This window comes from Convolutriloba macropyga, chromosome 2 (genome assembly GCF_964194025.1).
Source record: "Convolutriloba macropyga chromosome 2, txConMacr16.3, whole genome shotgun sequence".
Taxonomy (NCBI): Eukaryota; Metazoa; Xenacoelomorpha; order Acoela; family Convolutidae; genus Convolutriloba; species Convolutriloba macropyga.
The window spans coordinates 16609684-16636276 of NC_134469.1; the positions used below are offsets into that span (position 1 = coordinate 16609684).

At 33.9% G+C, this 26593-nt stretch overlaps 1 protein-coding gene across 2 annotated transcripts; it reads right to left on the bottom strand.

The window, feature by feature from the left end:
• Positions 1-14898: 14898 nt before the first annotated feature.
• On the bottom strand, positions 14899-25578 carry LOC142335158 (uncharacterized). 2 transcript variants are annotated; one of them, XM_075383523.1, is made up of 3 exons: positions 25313-25578; positions 21662-22065; positions 14899-15343 (listed from the first exon to the last, which is right to left on the bottom strand). In XM_075383523.1, exons 1-3 carry the CDS (start codon positions 25433-25435, stop codon positions 15109-15111), a joined length of 762 nt encoding a protein of 253 aa, XP_075239638.1. In that variant the 5' UTR covers positions 25436-25578; the 3' UTR covers positions 14899-15108. The 2 variants fall into 2 exon arrangements, with proteins under 2 accessions (XP_075239638.1, XP_075239637.1); XM_075383522.1 differs by having other exon boundaries at positions 25037-25578.
• Positions 25579-26593: the final 1015 nt, after the last annotated feature.

The window sequence follows — 26593 nt, forward strand, 5'->3', positions numbered from 1 at the left end:
TGAGCAAATGTTTTCCAATGAGAAGTTGTATTTTCTAGAGGTGTTTTATCTAACTGTAGCTAGAACAAACAGAGACTCTAGAAGGCAAAGATACTCTCAAAACATTACATGCCTATTACATGAGTATACAAATACAAAACTGATATAGGTTCTGAACATCAAAATAAGCCTGGCCGAAGATGACAAATGTTTTAATCAAATCTAACACACAACAAGAAAGAACTTGTACTATTAGTCAAAAGTAAATTGCAGTGGAAGTTTTTCATTTTTTTATATAGACTTCACATATATATTTTTTTACATTCTCCTCAGGGTATGAATTGAGTTTAATTGTTAGTCGGACCCCTTATAGCATTCCCCAGTCAAATTCGGACGCTTAACTTGCAAGATTTAAGATCTGGAAGATCATTGCAAATCACGCTTATATTGCTAGACTTCCCAGATCGGGCGAGATAGTGGTCAAGATAAAAGATTTTTGTGATCGTTTGTAGTCAAACTTAGAGTATTAGCTGTGGCAAGATTAGTGAAGAAAACGACAACTCGAATTTAAAACTTCAGTGACTACAATTTCTGGTTACATAATATTCTCTATAACTTCTTGTTCATGAAAAAATTTCTGTAACTATTCAGACTGAAAATGTATTAGAGTTCAAATGACAAAAACCAAGTGATAGTGGTAAGTTGAGATTAATTGAACCATTCACAAATGCTAAAAATCCGAGCTTACATTTTCTGTGGCGATAACCTAACGTTTTTCACAGATTAAACATTTAGTGAAGAAATAGTAAAAGATCAATTTAGTAAACCCACCACACCGAACTAAATTCTTTTTTTTTTAAGAGAACGGCTTTCAGCTGAGATGAACACGGTGTTAAAAGTGCAACACATTTTTCTGCGTGAAAAGAAGCCAATTTTCTCTCGTGCCTAAATAGAACGTCTTTTATATCAAGTTTACCAACCTTTTGGTGCAATTAAGGTTGATGGTTTTAGTCAATTCAACAAACAGATCTAACTGCTGGGTACACACACGCACACATATTTGTATATAAAATATGTAGACCAAAAAAATATTTCAATACGTTTATGTGGTCTCTTCTGGTCTTCTTCAAACAGGTCATTATCAAGACAATTTTGTAGCTGAATCAATTAGGCATCTGAAATTAAACAGTGGTGAGATAAAACGTATTATTGATTGAACTGGTTCTGCTATTGCAATTCTCAATTGGAGTTTGAGCGAAAATCTTTTTTGTCTTGAAAATTACGTTTCAGGTTAAACTTGCACTCAATAATAATAATAACAAGGCGGCTCGGTAATGTGCGATGGCACATAAGGTTCCGACCCCGCCAATCCACAATTTTGGCATAATTGTCTACCAAATGAGGAACAGATAGAAAAACCCAAAAATTATTTTTTGCGAATCCCAAAAAAGCCCGTCTTTTTCAAAAAATTCTGTATGAACGATAAGATAGACTCCAAAGCAAATAACTCAGTGGAGTAAAAATTGATGCATTAGATTGCTGTTATATGTCAATATTAAGAAAGCGAGTCAAGACGAACAGCAAAATCAAACAACAACAAACATTAGTTACATCAAAAAATTTATGTCCCTCTTAAAAACTAAATTTAATAGAAAGTCAACATACCGTCAGATAAAATTAAAACTAAACAAAAATTACATATAAATCACCAGGAAACATATGCGACCAGTCCATAAAAAGGTTTGGTAACAATTATACAAAAAAGAACAAAAACAGTAAAGTAAAAAAATTAACTTATTTTTTTGAAACAGTTAACTTCAAAGTAATAAATACCATCAGGAATCAATTAGTATTACCACAAATTTACGATTAACACTGCTCCTATAGAAGGGCATTAGGACCTGTCCTTGTTCATTTTTTAAAGCGGCTAAAAAGAACAACAAAGAAAAACAAAATTTCAATTGAAACTTGCCAGAAAACGCTGTCAAAACCGTGAAGCCAGATTTTGGCACTCAAAATATATTTGATTGTGCCTTCTTCAAACAGCTATAATGTAGTACGTGGCCATTCAATTGTAAGACTAGGTAACAAGTAGACAAAAAAGCGAAGTGCTAAAGTATGTAATACTTTTAATTTCTTTTTCGAAACAAAATTACATTCAATGTCATCAAAGGCATTAATTACAAAAACAGCTATTTAATTAGGGTCGTTTATTCATAAAAAGGAAGCCCTCAAGACCTGTAATTATCCAGAATATTTCTTGCATCTACAAAAAGAACGTCAATTATGACAAAATCAAATTAATTTACTTTTTTTGTGAAAAACCGGTGTCGAAGCCAGTAAGGTCATAACAAATTCTTTAAAAAAAGATTTTGGGACACCAATCCGTTTTGTTCCCTTGACACCCATAATGTCATTTTTGACCAGTAATTAACTAACGAGATTAGGTAACAAAAAGAAACATAAAAAGAACAAAATTGCGAAGTTAAAAAGTTTTTTTTTAATTTTGGAAAACGATTGTTTTCAAAGTCATGAAAGCCATCAGCTATCAACTAATATCAGAATATCGGTTCTTCTATTCTTCCATGAAAAGCCAATGAAAGCTATCACTCTACAGGAAATTTCATACGACCGAAACGACAAAGTATAAATGACAGTTAGAGACAAAATTAAAAAATTCAATTGATTTCTTCAAGAAAGAGGCGTCGAGGCCGTTAAAACGATGATGTATATCTTTCAAGATTTTAATATCTTCAATTGTGTCTTATTCTCAATGCTAATAAGGTGACATGGAACTGTCAATAATGTGATAATGTGACAAAATTAGAAAACGTGAAAAACTGGCAAATATCAAAACAAACAAAAATCTGAAATCTTGTAGTATCAAAGCCAGAAAACAATAACTTCAGGCTTAAAACTGCAACCGAGAATAAATGTTAACTCAGTAGAAAGAAGAAGCAGTCTTTCTTTGCTGACACTAAGCTGGAAGTTGAGCAAATTGAAAAAAAAAATAGAGGAAAAGTTAATTAAGCCATTACTTATTGAAAAGTCAATTATTTTTAAAAAAAGAAACGACCATAAACTTTCAATTAAAAAACTAAATGCATTAGCTTGGAGGTGCTTAGCAAGCGAAATGGTTGGACCTATCACTCCTGAGCTTTGATTTGATATGTTCTGTTCTTTATTATTAAAAAAAAAGTCTTTTTTTTTTTTTAAAAAAAAGACCGACTGATTATAACCCGATTTCTTTTGGATTGTAACAGTCCAAGAATGGCCCAAAACTAACCCTGCTAATATTTATTGTCCGTTAGGAACAATTGATTTTTCGAATGTTGTAGATATAGATAATTTGTTAGTTGAAAACTCAAAATAAATTCTGCATTTTTGATAATCAGCGAGTAAAGTTAGCAAAAAACGGCAAAGTTTTAACTACAGTGCACTCTCAGCGGACTCTGAAGTAAAAATAGCCCCCCTCTGAGTCTACAAAGATTGTATGAGTGTTGTTTGGGGGTGTACTGTTGGCAAATTTAATCAAAGTGGACTAAAGTAGCTTATTTAGTGCTGTTTTTGATGAAAAAGGCTAAATTTTGAAATGTTTATCCAGATTTTTTGACCAAAAAAATTAAATCAAAACAATCAACAATGCTTGTTCGTCTTCAAAAATGAAATCAACGACACTATTCTTAAAAATTATAACAAATTTTACCAAAATTGACGAAAATTTAGGCAAAAATTCAGGAAAATGTGAATAAAAACAACGTGAATTCACTCTTCTTTTCTCAGAAGTTTAAACCTCGATAACTCCCTGTAGAAAACGAAAATTAAAAAAATCTTTTTAATTCCATATTCTACGCTGGACGAGCTTTCTAATGATACCAGTCTCAACTCTCTACGATGAATATATCGAGCGGCAAAAATTCACGGAACAAAAAAAAAAAACCCAGTTGAGTATATAGTTCCTCCCCCCTCAAGAGGGTCGCAACAATAATAATGAATTTTTCCAAATACATATCGAGTAATTCACTCGATATGTATTTGGAAAAATTCATTATTATTGTTATTATAATTGAATGCAAGTTTAACCTGAAACGTAATTCAATTGGGAAAGTAATGTTGCAGATTAGTTCCAGCAGCCCCTATCAATAAAATGATCTTATTCCCTATCTTTGACGCTGTAATAATCGTTCATCAAATCGAAAAATTAAACTGTCTTTCTTTCCTAACGCAACAGTCAGAAGAGTGATGTCTAACAAAATTATGTTTTTGGAAGAATAAAAAATTTCTCTATCTTAAGCAAAAAAAACAACCAAACCAAAGACAACCAAAAAATTATGGTGCGATTTCAAATTAAATATAGCAAAAAGAACCCCAAACTACCGAGGGGATTTAGTTACAAAGCTTGATAACATCAATGATATATCTTTTTACTGCCTTTCAAAGGGGCACATGCTGTATCAATGAAGAAAATCAATACCATTGAAAAAAACAGGAAAAATTGATGAACAATGGAGTATCATACTTAAATTGGCTATAAAATTATACTTGAATCGGCCATTAAAAAATTAAGATCGATTTCATTAAAATTTTCCAATGCAAATATGTGAAAAAATAATTTAGAGAAAGATGTTTTGTCAATACAATCTCAAAAAATGCTCAAAACATTTGAAGTGTTCTGAGTCCAAAAAAGGTAAACTAACAGAAAGTTATACCAACGAAGAATGGAATATAAAATATCCGGCATCTCATGCGTTAAAAATTTGGCTCTTTCAAATTTTGCAATTCAATAAAAAGCTACCAGCACAAGTATGAAAGTGAGAATATTATATACCAAGTTACTGCAAAAAATTTTATTCAAATAACCAACAACGGTAAAAAACGTTGTAATAATTTGCTTGCCAACAAATTTGTTTTTTGGTAAAAAAAAAGCATTTGAGCTCTTTTTACTGCCTTTCTTTTCTGTGAAGTTTTATCGGGTGACAAATTACCAACCAGGTGTATAAATGCCCTCACAAAACGGTGCTCTCAAAAATACAGGATCTCAAAGAGGGTATTTCATATTACAAATTTCAACTAATAGATTCTTTCGCATAGAATTTCAGATAACACAAATAGATTTTGAGAACGCAGCTCATTTTATTGATCTTTGAGTTAGGTGAAAACTGTTTGTTATTTTATCTTTTTACCGTTATTGCAATATTCTTTCGGTTGTTCCGATGCATCAAGTTTTTGAAGATCAATAGAGATCAATTTTTGAAGATCATTAGAGGTTTTACTAGCAAAAGATCAATAGAAGTACCTGATATAATTGTTAAAAAAAATTGTTATGTTTTTCAAAAATAGAAAATTGGCATAGCAGAATTTGCTGTCAAATTCACCGAACAGTCAACAAATAGGCCAAAAATTCCAGAATGATTTTCACTTTCGTGAATAAGAAAAACGCAAAATTCCAACTTTTTGGGCACTGTACAGAAACAAATATAAAAATCATTTTTGCTCTCGAAGAGTTTTCAATCCAAAAGTTAATCTTATTTGAGGGTTATAAACTATACGCTAACATAATTTTTTCTATGTCAATTTTGACCGGTCAATATTTTTCCGGAGAGGCATAAAAAAGCTATTAGAAAACAAAATCAATCTTTGAGAAACTTTTACATTATTCCGTTTCTTGAGGAAAAATTGAGGCTTGACATTTAAAAATTTATCGAACAATTCTGACCATTTCATCTCTTCACACATCTCATTCACTTAATAGCCAAATTATAGCTTTGATTTATTTTTCGAAACGCGACTAATAATCCCGAGAAAAGGCTATGAGTCGTTTTTCACTAAAAAAAAACAGATTAAAAGTTTTACAAAATCCAGAAAGTTAGGCTAATAAATAACAAAAAATTTGAGCAACACAATGGCAAATTCATTTGCAAGTTTTTCCTTTTTATAACCAATGAAACAAAAATCAATTAAAAAATTTGAAAAACCTTTTCCGGAATACCTACATTAAATACCCGGAGCCAATTTTTTGTCAAAAAACCATTATTCATTGAAACCATTAGCAATCGTTTTTATGAACATTCATAACGTAATTGAAAATAATCTCGCAACTGTGAGCAACATCAAGTCCCAATTCATCGATTTTGAACTTTTGAATCTGATCCCATTCAATTGAATTGGAGAGTAATTTGAGCCAGAAGTCAAACATGAAAAAAATCATCACTTTTGTAAAATCAAAAACATGATCAAAAGAAAGAACAAAAAAAAATTCACTAAAAATTCCGGATTCGATTCGAAGCGAAGACAGACTATTTACGCCGTTGAAATTTTAAAAAATTCAGAAAAATTGAACAACAAACACTATAAAACTAATCTTTCATTATAATTGTACACAAGTACAACGTACAATTAGACCCTTTATATGTCCAATTAACAGTTGAAATCAAAATAGGTCAAACCTATTCATACCTAGAATGCGCATTTAACTCAACAAGAAATCCCAGGAAAAAGAAACAAAGAGCCAATTTGAAATTTGAAGTATTTTAAGAAAATAAAATTTGCGACGTGTCAGAAATTGTTCCAAGAAAAGTTCATTTCTGTTCAACTGATTTTATTCCATACAAAAGGTGCTGCGCTAAAAAAACCGAAAAGCAAAAAAGAGAAAAGCAAAAAGTTATCGAAACGAACTATAAAATTTCTATCAATTTAGAAAAAAACAAACTCATCAATAATGCAACTATCTCCTCAGATTAAAAAACAAATAGAACTTTTCCATTCAAAAACACTTAAGGACACAAATTTCTCGAAGCACAAAAACAAGAGAACTAAAGAGCTGAAAATAGCAGCAACCAAAAGTATAGACAAAACAAAACACTGTATTTTCCTATATGAAACGCTTCAAATTGCCAACCAAAAATTCTCGAAGATGAAAAATTTAAAAAAAAATACAGAAACAGCTAAAAAAAATTTCTCAGAACAGATAAATGGTGCAGAAAAAGCACAAAATTACCAGTAAAAGTTTTCAAATTCTTAAGTTCTTAAAGTGTACGAAAGAATACAAATATGATTGGTGAACACATTTGGGGTCAAAAACTTTGAGTCGATACTATATGTCTCGAAACATTCCAAAAATCTAGCGAAAAGGTGTTCATTACTATTTTCTTGCCACTCTCAGATTAATGCGTGGACAGATACTGCTGTCTCGTTTTGCCTTCTTTTGATTCAGCATATTGATCCAAACACTCGTTTTCACTTGCGGCATTGAATTTTTGACTCTTTCACTGACACTTAAAAGACTAATGAGAATAACCGGATCAATTTGAAAATAACTCCAATTTTACCGAAACAAACTAGCCAGGAACTATGTTGAACAACACGAGCTGTAAAATCAGCAATTATATATTACAAGTGCACATGACAACCATGAACTTTCTCTCACGTAATTGAATAAAAAATAAACTTGCCCACAAAAATAAGTCGAGCCATGAAAAAACTCAGAAAAACTAACAAACTAAGAAAGACTAAGAAAAATGGGTGTCAGTTCCATTTCCAAATAAAATAAAGCAATGGGTCAATGAAGTTGACTAAAAACAGTTATACAATACCTCTTTGAGTCGTAAAAAGGTCAGCGAATAAATAATAACTATTTGAATAGCTGGTGGATGCTATTAACAAGAGTGGGATGGAAGTTGGAACACTTGCTGTGCGAAGCACAGCCGTTGTTTTTTAATGCCAGGAGTTTGTAATCGGCGCTGTCTGGCGTCCTAAAATTCAATTCTTGCTAACTTAGGCCGACAACAGAGGCCAAAGTGCAAAAGAAAGTGTTTGTCAACAATTTCTACAATAAATTTGAAATCCACAAAAAAACACGATGAGGCGCAATTTTGTATTTTTTATGGCTCTTTGTCATCTTTTCCACTCGATGTCCATATTTCAACAAGTAAGTCTTTTCCTTTTTCTCAGAAGCACGTCTTTGAACTCTCATGTGTTTTGAAGTAAAATTAAAAATTTTGATGACTCTCTGTTCCTTTGGAATGATAATAGTATAATACTCAACTTTTTTAGTTTCCTATTCTCTCTATTATAGTTATAGATTCTCTCCTTTATAATTGTCTCTATTTTCGTTCTTGAGGTTTTGAAAACCAGAAATTCGCGTATATACTGTTCAGAGGTTAAATTAGTCTCAGTATATGCCCTTCAGTTAACTGAAAATATAAGTTTAAATGTCAGTGAAAGTTTTCACCTTCCAAAATTGTAGCAATTCAACCTGTGCCCCTGGCAAAAAGATTTTAATTACATGCTCTGCGTAGAATATCAAAACTTTGAACCAAGCGCAACAAAACTGTTCATCAAATGATAAATTTGTCGTCATAAAAATGTAACATCAGAAATTGAAAGCACTTTGTCGGCATTGCTTAAATTTGAAAGGTTTAATGCCATGCTGAACATTTCCATCGGGTATTTATTAACTAGAAGTAAAAATTGTTCATTCAAAAAAGTTTTACCATAAAAATCACACCGCTTTAAAAAAGAGCTGAGCGAAAAATTGCAATTTGAAAACAGTCAAAGTCGCAACAAAAGGGTTCATTAACGATTTTGGTTACTAAGCCTCAGCGAAGAAATTCAAATTTAATCAATCTCTCCAAATTTGAAAACTGCAGCCAAAATGTCAAGCGAAATGACAACTGAATCAGCTAAAAACTACCTCGACACGCCAAAGGACATCGATAAGACGTTCGAAAACCTGTACAGTCATCCCGACACAGAAATCACAGATGAACAGCAGAAGCAGAAGTCCAAGGAATTAGACACGGAAGACCCAGCTAACGCCGAAAAAAGTCAAAGCATGACAAAACCCGAGTCCAAGAACGACGCTATCAACTTAGAAATAACAGAAACCAGCACATCAGAAGAACGATTGGAAATTTCTTTTCAAAAAATTAAAACAACCACAATTAAGAAAAGCGAGATGCCGTCAACGAAGCATACAGATTGCTGCGTCAAAATATCTGCCGAACAAAACAACAAACCTTGTGGAAATTGTGAGAATTTGGCGCCTATACCCGAAAATTGTACCGAAAAGGACAAAAGTTATTGCGATACAAACAATCGAAGCATGGGAAAATCGGACTCGGTTCGAGTAGAAGTAGACATTGACAATGTACTGCATTCTAAGACTCCGAACAAAACGGAACTAGCAGTGGTGAAGAACGGCATTTCGACCACAATAGTTGCTCAGCCGCTGGTTGCCAAGAAAAGTCTGGTAACTGACTGGATATTCCGAAGTCTGATGATGTTTCTGCTTGGACTCATATCGTGTGTTGGTCTGGGCGTCTTCATAATTTACATGATCAAGGATTCATAAACTTTATTAACTCAGTGTGAAATTTCCACTTGCATTCAATCCTCTGAACAATCTTAGATTTAGTTAAATTAACTTTTTGTCACATTCTGTTTGTTTGAGACCTTCAAGGACGGGGGGGGGGGGGGGGGGGAGGAGGAGGAAAACGCATTGTGTAAAGGAAGACAAGATCTATAATAGCGCCCCAATTTTGTATTAAAGACCCCAAATTTTTGCCCACAACGGCACATTGATCGAAAAAAAAATTGTATGGATTGTATCTTATTTGAAAGAAAAATTTGCAAAAATTCCGATAACTTGAATTGTGATGACTTAAATAAGAGTAATTCCAGCTGGAATTAGCGATAAGTATTTCTCACTGCTAACTCCGCCCCATTAGCGTTTACTATTGAGGATTTCATTTTCCCAGTTTTTGAATCTGTAGCGTAACCCCTCCCAGCCGTGAATAAAGTCGTAGTTTTCATAAGACTGACAGTTCTCGACTACACCTTCAGCATTCTGTTGAGGAATTGAAAATTGTATACATTGAGATTTGGGTTCTCAAACTTGAATTTTATATCCCGGGTCCTTGCGATCAGAGACACCCTATAAGTCTACTAACAAAACAATGAGATGTTTTGATTAGGATTGTTAAATTATAGATAGATAATCCCGTATTTAAACTGCTGTTCGATGAGTGTGTGTTGTTTTAGTAGATGCTAAAATGACACACTATTTATATGTTTTGTAATTCACATCACATAAGAGCTGTCACTCATTCGAGGGGGCCTCCAATACAAATTTGCGCTTGCAGAGCGGGACACTTTAGCCGCATTTGTTTTCTCAATGGGACAATTCATCAGTTCAAATAAATTCTCTAGTCTTAATCTCACATTTGGCTTCATTTTGTTAATTGAGTTGTCAACTATATGCATGTATGTCTTGCATACATACAAGTCAAATCAATGTTTGCGCACAGCATTATCACCTCATCGTCATTTGGCCGAACCTGTTTAGGTTTAAAAAGTATTTCAAAAAGTAAGTTTGCTTCAATTTCGGGTTTTTTGTAACTTGACCGGTCACTTGTTCACACTTAGCCAATTGATATCATGACAAAATAAAGCGAGAAGCCAATTTTTCTCTGGAAGATTTTAGACCACTAAGATTAGTGGTCTAAGAAGATCCTAGACAACTCAATTCACAAAAATTCGACAAAATCGGGATTATTACGAAACTGAATTGTTTCAACAATTCATCTTCAGAGTTTGTAGGTAGAATTTTCAAATTGTCGAGAAGAGCGATTTATGATAGGCTTCTAGGGGGGTGGGGGTGACCTAAAACATCCCAAAAATTGCCTTTTACTTGTATGTGTTGTTAACATATGAACAGACAGGGTATATGAATCGAGCATTTCGGCTTATTGGTGCTCCATTAATGAACTTCAGTTGGTTTTAAGTTAGAGATATTGCAATTGTACAAAAAGGTAAACAAAGCATAATTAGTTTGCAGAGAAAACGAAACAAAGAGATAGATAGAAAAGAATACAAATGTCATGATCTTCTCTTTCTCTTGATTTCTCTCAGGTGTGTCTGTTAATCAGCTGCAAATTACACAAACATTCTGCAAGATATGATACACGACATTGTATGATATACAAGTAGGCATCTGTTTGCACATAGACCCCTATCTAGTCCAATCAATTGAAAACCACAGCCCAGAATATCAGCCGCCAATCTCAAGCGGAGAGAGCAAGAGTGAACAAATTGGACAACACTCATATCTGTTATTGATGAAGATCAAAACCTACGTTTGCAACCTCAATATTCAAAATATGCATATAATTAGGCACCATAGGTGTAACTGTATAGCACATATTACAAAAAAAAAAGATAAAGAATTTTCAAACAAGCAAATTTTTTCGATGCTTCAAAAATTTAATAAGCAATAAAGATAAGGAAATTAAAAAATCATTTGATGTGAAAGTCAGCATATAACATGTACGAGGGACCATTTGCGGTAAAAAAAGTTTTTATAGAGAACAACCAAATATAATTGAGCGTCAGATAAGTTTGACACAGCTTGACAAGAATCTCTACTTGTTCATCGCATACTTGGCTAGAGACATGAGGCTTAGCGGAAAAAGAAAAAAACAAAAGATCGGGTTCAAGAGATGCCTATTTTTGCATTTGAAAAGCTATCGCCTTTTAGCTATTATTGCGACAAATCTGGTTCCATATATGATTATTTCGCACCTCAAATAACTATGGAATGCGGTTTGCGTACATCTGTGCGTTGCACAGAAATTTCAACACAATAAGCAAACAAATATCAATGAGTGATAAATATACCTTAATGAATCCAAAAACAGTAAAAAATAGGTAGCCATGAAGATAAAAACGATACCTATTGAAGATGCCAGAAGGTCAGCTTTTCTTGCCATCAAGTGAAGGAAAAAGCATTTTTAAAAACTTCCTGTGTCCAAATTTCGGTTTTCGAAAAACTTTTCTGTTTGGCTAGTTGAATACAGAAAAATGGTGTGAGGTGAGCAATTTTAAATAAATGACGTGTTTAATAACTCACAACTCCTCTTGACGCCCAAAAACAAGTTTTTGTTTTTGAAAACTTCATTATTAATCGTAGATTCTAGCCGAATAAAGAAAATTCGGAAGCACAATAATTGACATTCATTTCGAAAATTGACGATTACGAGCTTTCGTTTTATACAGAGATCTTTTTTTCTAGAACACTGATAAATAGGAAGCTTAAAACAATCTTTTTCAGTCAATGGTCAGCAAAATAGTTAAATTAAGGCGTGATGGCTTGAAAAACAGAACCTATATTTCAACCCAGAAGTTTTAAGAAACTGCACAGTGAAACTGAATAAATCCGTTCTTTATAAGCTATATTATTTAAAGTAGCCGACAGGTTGACGTATAAAAATTTCGAACGCCAATGTCGTAAAAAAGCTGTACAAAATCTAATTGGATTATCTCTTCTCACTCGCAATGAAAGTTTATATACACAATTTAGATTTAGTAAGTGAACACAGAATTCAAGAGTTCATGTCCTGGACTATAATCCAAAAAAAAACAACAATCTGGGAATGAAATTTTCTTAAAAATTGAAAATTAACCTCTTATGGCAAATAGATCCCATGACCCAAAAACTCAATAAAACGCGTAACTTTATACTTAAATAGTTTAAACACATAAAACTATTCTATGTTAATAAGCACAAAAAATACTTCAAAAGTTTTATTAAGGTACCAAGAGGCACAAAAACAACAAACGAAGGAAGTATTAAGAAATTCAAAGCAGCTGTTTGAAAACAAATGGTGTGTAGGCAAACACAATATTAGCCTCAAATTAAAGAAATCAAATGGTTGAAGACAATTTAGTGACATCGAACTTAAAAACAAAAAAGAGCATCACTGAAAAATCTATTTCAAATACACCGCCAGACTAACAAAAGGCACAATAAACTGAATAGATTGTATAGGCTGAAATTTTTTCTTATTGAGCAATCCACTGGTACCCTTAAATTAAAGTGATTAAATGCCAAGAAATAGAAAAACAAAAACAAATGCCAGAAAAACTCGCAAACTTAATAATTTATGAAAAACATTGTCGGAGAAAAATTATTGATTTTTAATTGGAATATTAAATAGGTTCAACTAAAATCACAAACAATTCATTTCGCACGTATTTATTGAGGATAAATGACTGAACAATCAAAAGAATAGCTGAAACGGGCAGAATTTGAAAAAAATCAAACAAAATTTTATTAAAAAATGTTGCTGAAGTCATGAAAGCCTCAAAGTATCAGCAGAAAAACAAAAAGTAAAGTCTCTCATTTAAAAAAAGCAATAAGCTCTGCCAAAAAGCAATAGCAACTAAATGATGAGACAACAGAAAAAAAGACAACAGAGAGGAGTTTTAGTTGAAAAGCATTTCAATCAAAATCACTAACTGCCAATTGAGGGATCTTGCAATAAAATGCTACGGAATGCCACTCGAACATGTGCAACGCCTTCAGCATTATTTGTCAACAATAAAAAAATTTAAATTAGGAGTCAAGTTGCCGCCCCGTAAAAGCTCACAAAACCTACAAAACTTTTTAAGGTGCAAACTGTTTGAAATCCCTGCTTAGAATTGGCTGCAAAAATGTGTGGAGAACTTCAGCACCCCAATACAATCTAATCTTTTTATTGTAATACAGAAACAGAAAAATTGAAATACAATTCAAAGAAAGCAAACAACTAAATTTGGAATATAAGCCTCAATAAAATAATAGTCTGCACTTGTTAGCAGGGCATATGACAATGCAAACAAGAACATAATGAATAACCTCAGACGACTTTTCTTTCCCACAACTTTTGCACGCACAAAAAGTGCAATTAGAAAATCACACCGCAAGACCCTTGACAACAAATGCCACCCTTAGCGAACAGAAGTGAGCAAAAAGGAGAAAAAACTCGAAACTCCTTGATGTCTTGGAGACAAATATAAGACTTGTAATGAAAACTTAAACTAATCAGACAAACTTATCGAACAATAGAAGGCATACAACTTTTATATATAAAATTAAAGGACCACATAACACAAATAACAACAAATGCAGGCAGCAATTAATAAATAAACAGATTCAGTTAAAGCTCGCAAGAAAGATAACGAGAGCTGTTCATAAAAACATTAAGACAATGTTTCAAACAACAAAAACGGCACACACAAAACTAAAAAAATAAAACTGACATTTTTATAAACAGGTGTCAAAGTCGTAACAAAAGATAGCTATGAACTGCAACAATTAACTAACGGCAATTATGCCTCATCACAGGGTCAAGAATACTACCATTAATGAGACTTAATGACACGAAAGCCCAAAAAACTACAAAAACGGACAAAACTTTTAAAATCTCCCCTATTTTAGGATGACAGGTAATGTAAAAGTCTTTGTAAACTTTAGATATGAGTTGACACTTTTTATTTAATTGGATATAAGTAACTTCAGAGGCAAGGAGAGATTTCATTGAATCGACAAAACAAATACCTACAAAAATAGACAAAAACTAAAAAAAAACTAAATTTTGGGAAAAAACAAATGATGTTAAAACTGCTCAGCAATTGAATTCTTTACATCGATTCAATTATGACTTATCAGATAACTAAGACTTGTCATTGGTGAAACCAAACAACAAGATAACCAAAAGGACCACAAAAGGGGCAAAATTCAAGATTTCAGATAATTTTTGAAAACAAATAGCGTCAAAGTCTGAAAAAAAATTAGATACGAATTAGTACCAAAAATCCAAGTTAAAAAAACACTGTTTCTCTCTCTCTCTCTAAAAGCAGTTTCGAAAACAAGCAAAAATGTTTCTGGACCATTTCCGAGCAACAATTGGTTAGATTCTATCAAAGTTTAATTATTTATAATCATTCTACAGATGAGCTACAAAATGCATGAGAGGTGATAGCCTCGCGCGAGACTTACTGAGATAATTGTCTAACTTTTCTGCAATAGAATTTTTTAAAAGCGAGATACAAATTTTCATTCTTTTAGAAACAAGAATCAAATATAAATTTACCCGCTATTGATACATAAAAATCGATATCAAAAATTGAGGTACGTTTCAAAAGCTAAACCCTGAAAATTGAAATCGAACAAATTTTTCATTGCACAACTCAATAAATACTAGTTACAGCACAGCTCTCACTATTTGTTGAAATCTATTTTCTATCTCAGTCTAATTCTACTTTTGGTCAATTCAACATTTAATCCATTTTGAAATTGAAAGTTTTTAATCATTTAGAGTTCAGGCGCCCAACCACATCATGCACCGACACTTTGGTTCCTCTGAACTCAATCATACTTTCGTAGAATCTACAAACAAGTAACGGACATTTGTGATATGCCTCCTCTGCTGGTACGAAATCTGCCCAGCAAGATTCCTTCCATTTGATCAACAGTTCCAATCTGCCGCCTGGTCCGCTTGTTGATGCGCCCAGAACTGCTTCAGCTTCAAGTCCACGCGCGAACCTGCGCAGGAAACAATCACTTAACATACTCTGACTCTAGCGATCATCTAAATCAGTCCAATATTGCGAACAGCACGATACTCTTTTTCCATTTTTTAAACAATAATTAAAAAGCAGGAGTTTACAAAGAGGTTCGCAAGCCTAATAAGAAAGAAAAACGGAGAAAGTATGAAAACTGACAACTTAGAATTCAAGTGGATTTAGAATTGTCTCCAAGAGAAATGATTCGTCCATATGCTGAAAAGGAGGGTTGTAGAGATGGAAAAGAAAATTTAAAAGATGCTTAAAATGAATGCGCGGGACAATATCTGCCCGCGGGACAATCAAATATAATAAAGCACGTTACAGCGTAAAGATAGCAAGTTCGCAAGGGGCGAAACATCCTATACTAACTAGGCTGGGGGCCAAATCCAATTCGACAATGCTTCGTTTGAGAATTTTAACTTAATGTTTAAACAGCTGGCAGATTGCCAGAAAATAGCCGCAATAGCAGTCCCAAAAAATAGTAAAAGAAACAGACAAAAAATTCTTTTTTATTAAACGTTCAGATAATACAATTTGATTAAGAATCTGTCTGCTTCTATTTGCTGCTCTCAAACAAGCTTCAATTAGAGTGGCACAAACTCACTTGACCTTTGAATTAAAGTAAGAAAAGTCCATTTTAAAGTGAGGAAGTCATTTTTGAGAGTGAGGAAAGTCATGCGTGACCAAAAACTTGGCGTCACGCACGCAATTCAGTTGAAATAGCATGAACGAATGAACAAAATGCAGATTTGAATAAGCTGTGACGTCATATGGCCGTACTAAAAAACTTGACGAAATAAAAAAACATAGCCGGAAGAAATCCGGAAACCACGCACGCAATGGCGTCACGCACGCAATTCAGTTGAAATAGCATGAACGAATGAACAAAATGCAAATTTGAATAAGCTGCGACGTCATATGCCCGTACTAAAAAACTTGACGAAATAAAAAAACATAGCCGGAAGAAATCCGGAAACCACGCACGCAATGGCGTCACGCACGCAATTCAGTTGAAATAGCATGAACGAATGAACAAAATGCAAATTTGAATAAGCTGCGACGTCATATGCCCGTAGTAAAAAACTTGACGAAATAAAAAAACATAGCCGGAAGAAATCCGGAAACCACCCAATGACTCGTCTTCGTGAAACAATTACCTTTAAATCAACTGGTACCTACTAAAGTGACTACATAAACCAAACAAAAATCAGTAAAAAAACGAAAAAAAGCCCAAAAAACCAACTGAACTAAAAATTACATTAGTCCTATATATAAAACGAGCCAGCTTTTGAACAAAAAAGAACACATCAGATACGCGCGCAGCAAAAAGTCAAGCCATGTTAAGCTCCCAAAACTTTCTATTTTTGAAGAAAAATTTGAATACTGCACGAAATTTCCGCAAATCTCTATCAATTCGCGTTATTTCTGTCCATCGAAAAACTATTTTACAACATTAAAAAGTAGTTAATTGGTAAGTAAATAAACTTTGCACATTACTTGTCGCTTTAAATCTCAATGAACGCGATAAAACTAAACAATGGCCAAAAAATAAAATTAAATATTATCATGAAAAAGACTAGAGACAGAACAAAATTCAAACGCAAAAATTGACAAAAAAAGTATTGGCCAATTTTGCACTTGAAACGAGTTATTAAGCTTGCAGAAACACGGCTGAAAAGTGTCATCTATATGCGCTAATCTCTCAAAAACTTATAGTCGAAGTTATTCACTGAACGCAGCGCATGAACAAAAACTTGTCTAGCTCAGAAAAAGTTACTTCACACGAATCTCTGCTCACTTTCACTATTAGGCCGCCTGAACAGATAGTACTTCCTGTAAAAAACCTTAAAAAACCAATATTCCTCTTCGAGTCGTAAAAAAACAAAACCGACAGATTGCCGGAAAATAGCCGCGATAGACGCTTGTGGCCTTCCATGATTTGAAACAACTAAAGAAATAAGATAGACAAATCGACAACCAACCCTTTTATAGATCACTAGACTTTTTGGGTTAGATTCAGACTCTCATTTCATGAGACACATACGCCCTATAAGGAAAAAACCCTAATAGAACTTTTCAAAATTAATATTTAAAATCAAAAACTCAAGACTCTAATACTCAAGAATTAGGGCATATACGTTTTCCGCTACTTAGATGCACACTATTGATCTTTAACTAGTAAATGTTCATAAAATTTAAATTTCATAACGCGAGATCAGATGTAAGTCAAATTTTTGAGTGAGGTAAGTCATGCAATTGACCTAAAAGCAGAATAAATGAAGAAAGTAAATTCAAAGAAGTCAAATAGTAAGAATCATCGATGGAGACGACGAATTAAAAAAAACATAGCGGGACAAGTCCTGAACTACAATTCAAACAATTGGGTTAATTTATGAGAATCATTAACTCCGCTTTAAAAAGCAAATGAGAGCTGTGCTGTTAGTAATGAGATTAAGCAATAAAACAACACCAGAACAACAAAGACAAGCAAGATTAAAAATTCAACTTTTATTTTAAAAGACAAGATCAACATCAAAAACAACTGCTATGAACTCAAACTGCTAAATTCCTCTATTTTTACTTAGCAGACTGTCATTAAATTTCGATGAGTCCTCTCACTGATAATAATAAATAATAAGACAAAAAAACCAAAAAATGCAAAAAAGTCGCTGAAACTTTTTGAACATTTAGTATAAAAGTCACAGAACGCAACCTCTATTGAAGAATACAATTACCTCAATTATTTGATTCCCCAATGACCAGAGTTGAGACTTGTCAACAATGGGATTAAGTGATCAGACATCAATAAGTACAACAAATTATATTATTAATTTAAAAAAAAATCAGTACGATTTTTCTTTGAAAAAAGGAACAAGCGTATAATTCAGAAAAAAACAAACTGAAATAACTTGCTGTACTTGAAGCGTTTAAAGCAATCAATAAAACCTGTCGATAATGAGACAAAGTTAAAACGACAAAGTCGAAAAAAAACTTGCAAAAATTAACAAAGTCGATAATTATTATTGAGAGCAATTAGTGTCATAGAAAGCACTAATTTTGAACAGAAACGATTAAGTCGATATACTTAACCCCGCTACGCAGAATCAGAGACCTGTCCCCAGATAGATTAAATGATAAGACATCAAAAATTTCAATAAATGTTGTAGAACTCAAAAATTCACTCAAAATTTTTGAAAAAAGTAGTGTCAAAGTCATGAAAACCACTAGCTGTTAACTCAAACCATTAATTAGGTTATTTCATGCCTCATTAGCAACCAATCAGACCTGCCACTGATGATACTAAGTGATAAGACAACAGATAATTTTCAAAAAATCGGGCAAAGTCTAAAATTCACTAAAATTTTATGACATCAAATAGTGGCATAGCAAGAAAAAGTTTTAGTTGCCCCATATTGAGTTCAAGCAAAGGCAAATGGGCACAATTAGAACACATATGTACCGTCTTAAAAGCGCTGAAGGAGACGAAACTCTGAAAACAGAAGTCAAACTGACGCACCTGAAAAAAAATCCGTCTAAAAAACCGCCAAATTGTTCGAACACCAATTTCTCACTCGACTTTAAAGGTATTTTGAAAAAAGTCACGCCTCAAACCAACTCGATTTTTTGCTCCCTTTACTATTTCAGTGTGACGAAAATCACCACTCTAATTTGACTTCTCACTGACGTGAAAAAACTGAAAAAAGCGAAAGATCTTGAAAAGACAGCACACCAATACAATTCAAATTCTTTGAACTGTAAAAAACACGATGTCCCCAATAATAGCCGCTATCGCTTCGCGGCTATTAATCAAGAGAAGGCAAATAACACCCCAGCTATCGCTGTGCATCTATTACTGAAAAATAACTACATACCCACGAATAGATATGGGTTCAGGCTCAATGACTGCAACAGAATTTGACGACTGCGGAAGATCCTTTGATAAATCTTGGAAAACGTCGATTCCTTTCCTAGATGGAGACGAAACTCGTGGACCACTCTTTGACTCAGCTGTCTGCAATTCGTCTGAGCTCGCACTTACACTACTGGAGTCGCTGGGCTTATACACCCTAGAAAGGTTTAAAACCTTAGCTGGACTCACTGTTGTCGGCTTCGGACTTGGGCTCTTCTTTTTAGGACTCGATTCTCGGGAGTTGGGAGTTCCTGGTCTGCTGGGCTTCTTAATTGGCGAGAAAACGTGTCGCTGCGAAATGTCAGTTTCCATTTTTTCACGCATCTTTCGAAGATTTTTTGCGCTCATCTGCTTGCTTGGATCCTTCTAAATAAAAGAATTACAAATAATTTTCGCATCACACGAAAGAACATAAAATATTAACCACATCCAGCGGACGGTGTATAGCTGAACTCTTAGAACCGCGAGATCTGCATAGCCCCGATTGAAGCACACCCGAAAAGCCCTCCGCCCGAAAACATACAAAATTCTCACAAAAAAAAACAAACACGTCTCTGAGAAACGAACATTTTCCACTGTTTTTCTTATTTTAATCAAAGTCGAATTTTATTAAATAGTTCTCAAGCATTCATGACTTTAATTAGTAAATGTTCATAGTTCTTTAATTAGTAAATTAGTAATCTTTAACTAGTAAATGTTCATAAAATTTAAATTTCATAACGCGAGATCAGATGTAAGTCAAATTTTTGAGTGAGGTAAGTCATGCAGTTGACCTAAAAGCAGAATAAATGAAGAAAGTAAATTCAAAGAAGTCAAATAGTAAGAATCATCGATGGAGACGACGAATTAAAAAAAAACATAGCGGGACAAGTCCTGAACTACAATTCAAACAATTGGGTTAATTTATGAGAATCATTAACTCCGCTTTAAAAAGCAAATGAGAGCTGTGCTGTTAGTAATGAGATTAAGCAATAAAACAACACCAGAACAACAAAGACAAGCAAGATTAAAAATTCAACTTTTATTTTAAAAGACAAGATCAACATCAAAAACAACTGCTATGAACTCAAACTGCTAAATTCCTCTATTTTTACTTAGCAGACTGTCATTAAATTTCGATGAGTCCTCTCACTGATAATAATAAATAATAAGACAAAAAAACCAAAAAATGCAAAAAAGTCGCTGAAACTTTTTGAACATTTAGTATAAAAGTCACAGAACGCAACCTCTATTGAAGAATACAATTACCTCAATTATTTGATTCCCCAATGACCAGAGTTGAGACTTGTCAACAATGGGATTAAGTGATCAGACATCAATAAGTACAACAAATTATATTATTAATTTAAAAAAAAATCAGTACGATTTTTCTTTGAAAAAAGGAACAAGCGTATAATTCAGAAAAAAACAAACTGAAATAACTTGCTGTACTTGAAGCGTTTAAAGCAATCAATAAAACCTGTCGATAATGAGACAAAGTTAAAACGACAAAGTCGAAAAAAAACTTGCAAAAATTAACAAAGTCGATAATTATTATTGAGAGCAATTAGTGTCATAGAAAGCACTAATTTTGAACAGAAACGATTAAGTCGATATACTTAACCCCGCTACGCAGAATCAGAGACCTGTCCCCAGATAGATTAAATGATAAGACATCAAAAATTTTAATAAATGTTGTAGAACTCAAAAATTCACTCAAAATTTTTGAAAAAAGTAGTGTCAAAGTCATGAAAACCACTAGCTGTTAACTCAAACCATTAATTAGGTTATTTCATGCCTCATTAGCAACCAATCAGACCTGCCACTGATGATACTAAGTGATAAGACAACAGATAATTTTCAAAAAATCGGGCAAAGTCTAAAATTCACTAAAATTTTATGACATCAAATAGTGGCATAGCAAGAAAAAGTTTTAGTTGCCCCATATTGAGTTCAAGCAAAGGCAAATGGGCACAATTAGAACACATATGTACCGTCTTAAAAGCGCTGAAGGAGACGAAACTCTGAAAACAGAAGTCAAACTGACGCACCTGAAAAAAAATCCGTCTAAAAAACCGCCAAATTGTTCGAACACCAATTTCTCACTCGACTTTAAAGGTATTTTGAAAAAAGTCACGCCTCAAACCAACTCGATTTTTTGCTCCCTTTACTATTTCAGTGTGACGAAAATCACCACTCTAATTTGACTTCTCACTGACGTGAAAAAACTGAAAAAAGCGAAAGATCTTGAAAAGACAGCACACCAATACAATTCAAATTCTTTGAACTGTAAAAAACACGATGTCCCCAATAATAGCCGCTATCGCTTCGCGGCTATTAATCAAGAGAAGGCAAATAACACCCCAGCTATCGCTGTGCATCTATTACTGAAAAATAACTACATACCCCCGAATAGATATGGGTTCAGGCTCAATGACTGCAACAGAATTTGACGACTGCGGAAGATCCTTTGATAAATCTTGGAAAACGTCGATTCCTTTCCTAGATGGAGACGAAACTCGTGGACCACTCTTTGACTCAGCTGTCTGCAATTCGTCTGAGCTCGCACTTACACTACTGGAGTCGCTGGGCTTATACACCCTAGAAAGGTTTAAAACCTTAGCTGGACTCACTGTTGTCGGCTTCGGACTTGGGCTCTTCTTTTTAGGACTCGATTCTCGGGAGTTGGGAGTTCCTGGTCTGCTGGGCTTCTTAATTGGCGAGAAAACGTGTCGCTGCGAAATGTCAGTTTCCATTTTTTCACGCATCTTTCGAAGATTTTTTGCGCTCATCTGCTTGCTTGGATCCTTCTAAATAAAAGAATTACAAATAATTTTCGCATCACACGAAAGAACATAAAATATTAACCACATCCAGCGGACGGTGTATAGCTGAACTCTTAGAACCGCGAGATCTGCATAGCCCCGATTGAAGCACACCCGAAAAGCCCTCCGCCCGAAAACATACAAGATTCTCACAAAAAAAACAAACACGTCTCTGAGAAACGAACATTTTCCACTGTTTTTCTTATTTTAATCAAAGTCGAATTTTATTAAATAGTTCTCAAGCATTCATGACTTGACAATTGCGCCCACCACTGAGTTTAATGTCCTCCGATGAGCTGAATTCTAATATTAAAATGAACGAAGAAGCTTTGCTAGTGATGTACCGTATCTGACGAACAATAGTACAGCAGTAACTTACTTAGCTCATCAAATGATGACAAATATCGAATTGCAATCGAAAAAATGTCATTGCGATGCAAGGGTAGGTGGAGGAGCGTACTTAAACCGGCACGTTTAGTGCAGTAAACTTAGTAGAATCGTGCCATTTTTTTCAAGTCGCCCTGAATAAATAAAAAAAGAGCAAATTTTCTGATTGATCCACTCCATGATAAGCTTTTGGCAACATTAATTTTTGATTTTTTCTACTCTTTTCAAACTTTTAAACTCTTTTCCTTTTGTTATTTTTAGGTCCGTTTTAATCAAGGTAATAATGATTGCATCAGAGTAGCAATTGGAATCAAGGAAAAAAAGCTTATTGTTATTTTGAATTTTCTAATAAAGCAAAATTTTTGGTCTCTTTAATTAGTATCAATTTTTTGGTTATCATGGCAGTTATTATGGCCTTCTGAAACTGGATTTTCACCTCAGGGGTAAACTTTATGCAAAACTTTCCAGTAATTTTTGTCCAAATTTTTCAAAGAGTCAGAACTAGAATGTTCAATTTATCTTTCTGTTAGCCTCGAAATCTTTTCTGCAGTCTCCTGAGTCTAAATAAAATACTTCTGCAAACACTTGGGCTTAAAAAAACTTTTCAGTTTGTTTCATTGTGACTCCTTGTTTAAAAAAACAAGAGTAAACAATGGCTTCCTGATTTTTTTTACGTAGACTGCAAACAATAATGTAGGGCTTGTGCCCACAACATTGCCACCGAAAAGACCAGTGGTTATCTTCATTGTAAATAAGTATTTTCGACAGCCAAAAAATGTCTCACGAAAGTTGCCCAATTGAAATTTCACCGTGGAAGCCATGGCTCAAAGGGAACTGACAAAACACTTTTTACATCTGAGACGCTAAATTAGGCTATACGGAAAGCGTAGTACTGAAAAACAATCAAACCTATGATCAAACTTGACCTAGTTAATAAAGTTTACCCAAGATTCCCTAACAACGCTATGTTAGAAATCGATTGAAAAGCAATAATTCAAAAAATATAAAAAAGACATGAAAAGAAAAATTGCCCTCAAAATTTGACAGTCTTTGCAAACATTGTTTCCTCGGTATGCTTTAGTTTTTCACAACTACATAAGCCATTTCTTTACAAAACGAAAAGTATGCTGGTGCAAGCCACACACACATTCGTCTCAAAACCTGGCATCTACAAAAAGCCAAGAAGCAACAAATTTAATAAGCGAACTTAGAAAATCTTCGATAAAACAGAACGTAGCCAGTTTGTTGTCCCGATAAAAACTATTAGAAAACATATAACAATTTTAGTAGGATTCTAAAGCAAAGCAAGAGAAAGAACAGCAGGAACACAAGTTAAATGGCCGCGTAAAAAAAATATTTAAAAATCAAAAATGTGTTAAAACTTTTATCTCTGCTTCACTTCAGAACTAATCACTTCATTGCTCAATTTACTGTTCTTGCGTGATTAAATTCTCCACTCTAATTTTATCTTTTACTGTCATCAAAAAGTCGATTAATTTAAATAGATTTTAATAAAAGACAGCACCCAATATAAATCAAAACCTAGATAGCCCCAATGAGATCAATAACACCCTCCATATCACTTCTCGGCTACTATAAAAACGTAATTAATTCGGCTACTATAAACGTAATTAAAAACGTAAAACGTAAAATTTCTAAAAAAGATTGAAAATCACGTTTAAAATTTCAAAAAACTGAGTTAAATCGACTTAAATCAGCAAAGTGCTGTGAAAGCTGCTGTTCCAAAAAGTTTTGCTCGACGAAAACCTGTCCTTGTTTTAGTTTGCAAAATTGCCTGAGCAGTGCTTTTCAAAATCATTAGTTGTTGCTAAAATAACTGATTTGATTCCACTTTTATGGACGGTAAAATTACAGAAAAATCGGCCAAATTTTTTAAAATATCAAACAAAAAGATTCAACAACCCTGACTCATCGTAAAAAAAGCATTATTGTCGTTGGGCACATTTTAATGTACTTTAGCAACAGAGAAACAGAATTTGTGCAAAAAATCCAGAAATGTTCCAGAAATTACAAAAATAGTAAAAAAAAAATAAGCCACCATGTTGAGTAAAACTGTAAACGGCGATAACTTCCCAAAAAGATGTCAATCGATAAAAGCTCTTTAATAACATATTCAACGATTGACACGCTTTGTAATGATAATACTCACAACTCTCACAATAATACTCACAACTCTTACAACTCTCACTGATAATACTCACAATTGACCGAAAAGAGCTAGTTTAATTCCTATCCCCTCCAAGCTGGTTAGAAAAAAAACTTGCTGTTCCCGATATATTAAGGTCTCCGAATTGAGCAAAAACAGCGATCAGCGCAGCTATTAAAAACAACAGAGCCGTAACATGATTTTGAGCCATGGGCCTATTGGGTTAGCTACCTAAATTGATGACTTCCCAGCAACTACCTTATTCGTTTTTAGCCTCAGTTTCTCCGTTACTGAAGATATTGCTGCTCTAGAACCCGTTAACTCCTCTCTGAATGAGCTAAATAGTTTCCTGACCTTAATTTGCAGCGTACTCTCACAGAGAAAACATGAGCTTCAACTCACGGATGGAATTGATGACGCGAACAGACTTTTTGAAGGGGATTTTTGAGCTTCTAACTTAACCCCAACTTTCAGAGGAGACTTCTTGGGTTTCTCAACATTAGCTGACTTTGAGGGGCTGTACGAAAAACTCTGGCCTTGGTGATCTTTCTCAAATTGGGCCACCAAATCAGGACAATTCAGATTTTTGGCAGGTTCCCAGGTGTTCTCGTTGTCATGATATCCTCGCCACTTGAGTTTATAATGAATTTCACCTGATCTGAGGACACGCTTACTTACAATTTTTTCCACCACATATTCGGCACAGCCAGATTCCGAACTGACCGCCGTGTCGTTAGCCTTCTCAATTGGGTCACTGCAGCTACTGCTGCTTGACAAGGCCGTTGGTTTTGAGTGCGGCATTGCGGTTGTGGAAGATTCAATGCAAACAAGATCAAATCCAAACTGAAAACTTGATTGTTCTGTGCTTCAAGAAACAGAACTTTCCTTTTCAAATCTTCCAAAATAAATGTTATAAGACTTGAGCAAACACTTAGAAGAATGCAAAGCCTTGGACTATTTGAAATATGCCAAATACATTTAGTGCTTCATCATTTATCACTACTTGAATTAATGATCAGGACAAGACTGAAAAGTCTTCCCCAACTCAAGCTTTATAGTAAACAAATATCGATTAAGACAAACAACTGCGATTAGGAGGGGAAAACTTAACAATTTTTCCGAAACAAACCCGCAGATTGCCCAATACAGCTGAGTGTAATAGAATTTTTGAAATAGAAACAGATACATAACGGAGTACATAAACTTATCAATGCCGAGTAAAATAACTATGCAGCATTACTCATAGCAAAATACTGATACTGTCTGCTCTTAGACTTCTCTTTCAATTGAAATCGAAGTGAGGTCCTTTCGTTGAATGAGGAAAGCCACGCATCAAAAACACCAATATACTTGCGAGGGAGAAAAGAAATGACGTCACGCGCACAAACACCAATAATGGGAAGAAGGCTTCTTGAAATTTATAATTTTTCAGATGTTCGGCGTTGAAAAAAACAAACATGAAAAAAGTGTCAGACGACAAAACAAGGAAAATGCAGGTCAAGTCCTAACTAATAGAAAAGAAAAAATAAAGGCTTACCAATCAGCAACAATAAAAGAACAGCTCTTAATAGTTAACAAATCGTATAACCGTTTAATAGATCACTAGACTTTTTGGGTTAGAATCGGACTCTCATTTCATGAGACACATACGCTCTATAAGGAAAAAACCCTAAAAGAGCTTTTTCAAAATTAATATTTGAAATCAAAACTCAAGACTCTAATACTCAAGAATTAGGGCATATACGTTTTGCGCTACTTAGATGCACACTATTGATCTTTAACTAGTAAATGTTCATAAAATATAAAGTTCCAGAAGGTGAGTTCAGAAGTCATTTTTTGAGTGAAGTAAGACACGCAACTGATCTAAAAGCAGAACAAAAGACGTCACGTCACGCACACAAAATTTAACTGAAAAGAAGTAAAGTCACTTAAATTGAAAAAGTCAATGTTCGCAAGAAT